The following is a 4,604-nucleotide window of genomic DNA, read 5'->3' as shown; positions in this document are numbered from 1 at the left end:
CCATCCACGAGGTTCAAGGGCTACATGCCAAGGCGGTCATCGTAAATCGAACAACAGACATCCTCGGGCTGTATAATATTGTCCATCATGCGGCGGTAGTGATATCACGTCACACGAACTCGTGCATGTATTACATGGATGAGATTCAAGTTGTGATCGCAAGATACATCGATGTGGCTAATACGGCAACCACCGCAGAAATACAGGCGTACAACCTGAGAATGGCAGTATGGAGAAGGGATGAGGAAATGGTCGCACGAAACGTCATTTTAAAAACATTGTTAGGGTGTCATTAAAATAGATTAAGAGACAGTAAACATCGTAACATGCAAAAACTGAGCAAAGAAATATGAAATATTAAACGTAAATGTTAATAAAAGGTTTGGACGCTGATGTCTATGGAACATAGGTCCTAATAATAAAAAAATATGTTACATTAAGTTTTTCTTTCTATTCGAGTGCGAAAAGTCAATAATTTCATAGATAGTTGAGACACTACTATAATCAATCTTCTGAGGTCATTTCGTCGTAATTGTATGGAAAAAGACATTTCAAATTGAGGCATGATTATAGATGCTTATATGCATCGTAGAACTTTGCGGAGCTTGATTATAACATATATAATATGTATTATATAATTATATAAAACTTGTTAATAATTCTTGGTTTGTTCGTTTAATAATTACGATTTCTTTCAGCAGTTATCTGTGTATCAACTGAATAATAACATCTCATGGCTATCAAGTTATTTATAAATCAGTTTACAGACCAAAACTAGGTACAAATATTTAAAACAAGCTCGATATGCGAGAACTTGATCTAATAATTTATTATTGTTTACCTTATCTGGCATAGAGTTGTCGTCGCATGTCGACTTCATTTTTTCTCAACAACAAGTATTTTCATTACATATTCAGATTGTTAGATATGACCTTAAGAGGCCCTGAGGACCACTAACTGTATTAGTAGACGACCTTCTATGTTAGTATATATGCAGCATTCATCAAGAGGGAGGCATAGTTTGCACTTAGAAGGCCTCCGTGCAGTTCTAGTGATATCTATACTAATTCATCAATCTCATCAAAATGAAATTCGCCGTACGTATATTTATAAATTTCTTAAAGTTTTTTGAGCGTGTAATGATTGAGTTATAATTTAAAACACTTTGCAATATTGGAACTAAAACATTAATACAGTGATTGTATATTATATAGAGTGAATGGTAATAGATGTAAAAGCTATAAAAGGGTCAATGTATTTATCAGCAAACATTCTTATGCGATAAGTGATCACACTGATTTTTTTTTATTTTTTCTATTGAAATACAACAGGTCAGAAATTTCACGCAGTATAAAGTTGTAGGTACATATAATAAACAATTAATGACTTTAATATGTAGTAATTTGAACTTTGAAAACGCTTTTTCTAACTCATAATTAAAAAAAATATATATTCACCTCTTCAAAGCTTTTTTACATGTAACCAATCATCCTGTGTAAAACAGTCTTTTCAGTTATAAAATTTATAACTCAGGAATGGCTCGATTAATTTTTATGATTTTTGTGTTTGTGGATTTATCTTCGTCTTGAATGTGATAATAGGTATTAAAATATGATATTCATCAATAAAAAAATTACGTTAAAAAACAGCGGTCTAGCCGAGTTAAAAATTGATCCTAATAATAATTTTGAGTAAATTTGAAAATTCGAAATTTATTCATTCATTGATAGTTAAGCGGAATAATGTTCGCCGGGACAGTTAGTATTTAATAAACGTTTTTCATCTTTTAAGAAATTGTATTATAAGTATAATATGTTAAAGGGAAGACATACCGGCTTTGTAAAAGTTATTAAACATTTTACGACCACATAAAAAATACAATAAGCCAGTAATTCTAGTAGTAAGTCGGTGGTTTGAATATAAAACAATTATTTTATTTAGTTCTTAATTAATTGATTGTTTAATTACAGATCTTCTTCGTGCTGTGCTTTGTGGCGTTCGCTGCAGCCGCACCACAATTCCTAGCATTTCCCGGTTTCGCTGCTCCAATAGCCCCTCTAGCACCTAAAGTAAGTGTTATTTTTGTATCGTAATTTAATTACATATATGACTTTTAACATACATGCCATTATATTTCACAAACGTGTAATATATTTTGTGCTTTTATTGTATTTAATTAGATAACTAGGCCTATCCTAGATTATGAAATATCTATTTATTATGTATAATATATGTAGTATTTATTTCATAATCTTATTAACTGTCGTAAATGTAAGCGAATGATGCTTTTTATATAAGCACTAAAATAACAGAAAAAATTGTGTCTGTTAAATAAATATAAATAATCATTATACAATAAATGTCATGCCTTGCGGGCGAATTGGCGATCGCATTGTGGTATTACAGTACGCAGAGGATGCTACTGCCTATCTCATGGAAACTTATTTAGGGGCACTGGTAATCGTGTGTAATTAATACACAAAGTGTGAACTACATGAGATTGTACCATGATTGTGACATACGATCGCAAATCTCCTCTACCGGTGGGGTACTACAAGGTTAATTGTGTAGTTACTTTTTCATCATCATGATCCACTACAGAACACAGGCCTCCCCATAGATTTCTAATTGGAAAACCATTTGGAAGCGATTTGCGTCTAGCGTCTTCCAAGGACCTTAACAATGCCGCTGTTCACCTTGTGAAAGGACATCATGCGCTGTACTTACCAGTCCGTGGTCTCCACTCTAGAACCGTAAGGCTCCAGTGGACATCTGTCATGCGCGTTATGTAGTCACACACGTCCCACTGCATCATTAACTTGTAAAAATGTAAATTACAAAAAGCGGGTAACGAGTAGTACCAAGAAATGTTATAATTTAATAAAAAGAGATTTCTAAATGTGTTTAAAATCATGATTATTGCATTTACATTGCCTATTAAAGATTACATATTTCTTTTTAACATTTAATATATTTTCTGTTCGTGTGTTACAGACTGTCGTTGCCGGCCCTACAGTGGTTAACGGTTACGGTTGGGGCGGTCGTTTCATCGCTCCTGGATACGTCGGAGCCGGATTCATCTAATTTTCTTAAGCCACCATGTCGACCATCCAACGGACCATACGCTACCACGCAAAAAAAAATCAAAGAACACTTGACAACCTTTGAAATTATTTTTATCGAAATTTGTACAATAAATACATTTATTTAAAAATTACTCTCTTTTATTTGTTTATATTTTAATATTACATAAGATAAACATTGATTTCACACCATAGCATAAATACAATTACAATTACAAAAAAATTAGAAAAAGATGAAACTAAAGGCAAAAACTTAAAACAGAATATGATAAGAAAATATATTTAAAAATTAACTTAAACATAGCTGCTGGGTCTGGCTGGCATAGTGCATGGGTCGCGTGACAACATCCGAACCGAACGTCACGCTTTCGAGCGGCTCCGCGTACGAAAAATCGTAGTTGCGAAAAAAAGTGCTCCGATCCCGATGCATTATACATCAAAAGACGCGCAAAAATATTAGCAGTGCCATTGTGAACTAACTAGTAAAATCAGTGCATAATTGAACCTGTTATAGTCGAAAAACTGCCTAACACGGACATTGTTCATTTAAACTGAAGTTACAAGTGTTTTGTTATATATTTCGTCGGGACTCTGCGGACGACGGCGCCCGCTTGGCAACAGTGTGGATTGTATTTGTCAAGTGGTTTGCGTCGCGACCCAAAATTTTTTTTTTATTATTTTTTTTTTCCTTTTCTGTAATTGCCTCATCTGTTCAATATGAAAACGTAAGGTAGCTACTATAGCCGAAACCCCGGTGGATATTAAAAATTCACCAGGCCATTTATATAGTGCGACATGAGCCAGGCAAGCCCGGCCGCCGGTGCGCCAGCGGCATCGCCCGCAGAGCGCACCGCTCCGGAGACGCCAACCACTGCGTGTGCGCCTCCAACTGCGCACGTGCTGCAGGCTACAGCGGATCAAGTCTCCGACCTAGCTTCCCTGACCGCGGTAATAAACACGCTGTCTACAACTATCGTAGTAGCCGTCAGCGAGGGAAAACATGTAACGGCAGCGAACAAAAGGCTCATTGTTCGCGCCGCTGAGGAGAGTCGCCGAGCTATGGCCGCCTACGGCCGCGTGGCTGAGGCGTCCGGGAGCCGCGCCGCCTCTGCTGATATGCACTCAGGCAACGGAGGCGATAGTTTGCGCCAGGAGCTTCTCGCCTGCGTGCGGGAAGAAATGGCGAAAATAAAAAAAGACCTTACTCGCGCCGTGCACACAACCTCGACCTCAGCCGCGGTCATTGCCCCGGTTTCTACCGCGCCATCCTACGCGGCAATGGCCAGGCTTCCGGCGAATACAGGTATGACGCCCGCATCCAACAAAACCGCACCTCCACCGACACCGCGCCCAGCCATCATCGTGGCTTCGAAGACGCCAGCCAGCACCAAGCAAGCGGCAGTCGTGGCTTTCCGAAAAAGTATTTCTTTTCGACAATCGAACTATGCTCCTACTAAGGTTGTTCCACTATCGAACAACAAACTGCGTGTAGAGTTCGACACTGCCCGAGACTGCGAAGAC

General features: G+C 37.7%; 1 protein-coding gene across 1 annotated transcript; it reads left to right on the top strand.

The window, feature by feature from the left end:
- Window positions 1-1,026: 1,026 nt before the first annotated feature.
- LOC137932556 (uncharacterized) lies at window positions 1,027-3,136 on the top strand. The gene is made up of 3 exons (XM_068776173.1): window positions 1,027-1,097; window positions 1,971-2,069; window positions 2,995-3,136. The coding sequence occupies exons 1-3, from the start codon at window positions 1,086-1,088 to the stop codon at window positions 3,082-3,084; spliced, it is 201 nt and encodes a 66-aa protein (XP_068632274.1). The 5' UTR covers window positions 1,027-1,085; the 3' UTR covers window positions 3,085-3,136.
- Window positions 3,137-4,604: the final 1,468 nt, after the last annotated feature.

Source organism: Battus philenor, unplaced genomic scaffold (genome assembly GCF_028537555.1).
Source record: "Battus philenor isolate CCGP_79_NKW_IND1 unplaced genomic scaffold, ilBatPhil1.0.hap1 SCAF_11, whole genome shotgun sequence".
Lineage (NCBI taxonomy): Eukaryota > Metazoa > Arthropoda > Insecta > Lepidoptera > Papilionidae > Battus > Battus philenor.
Note: the sequence above shows the minus strand (reverse complement) of the source record. Positions and strands in the feature narration are given on the sequence as shown.

Bases quoted from the DNA above. Each gene is read 5' to 3' on its own strand.
- LOC137932556 (XM_068776173.1), top strand. The intron at 2,070-2,994 runs GTAAGTGTTATT...CGTGTGTTACAG, and splicing joins TAGCCCCTCTAGCACCTAAA to ACTGTCGTTGCCGGCCCTAC.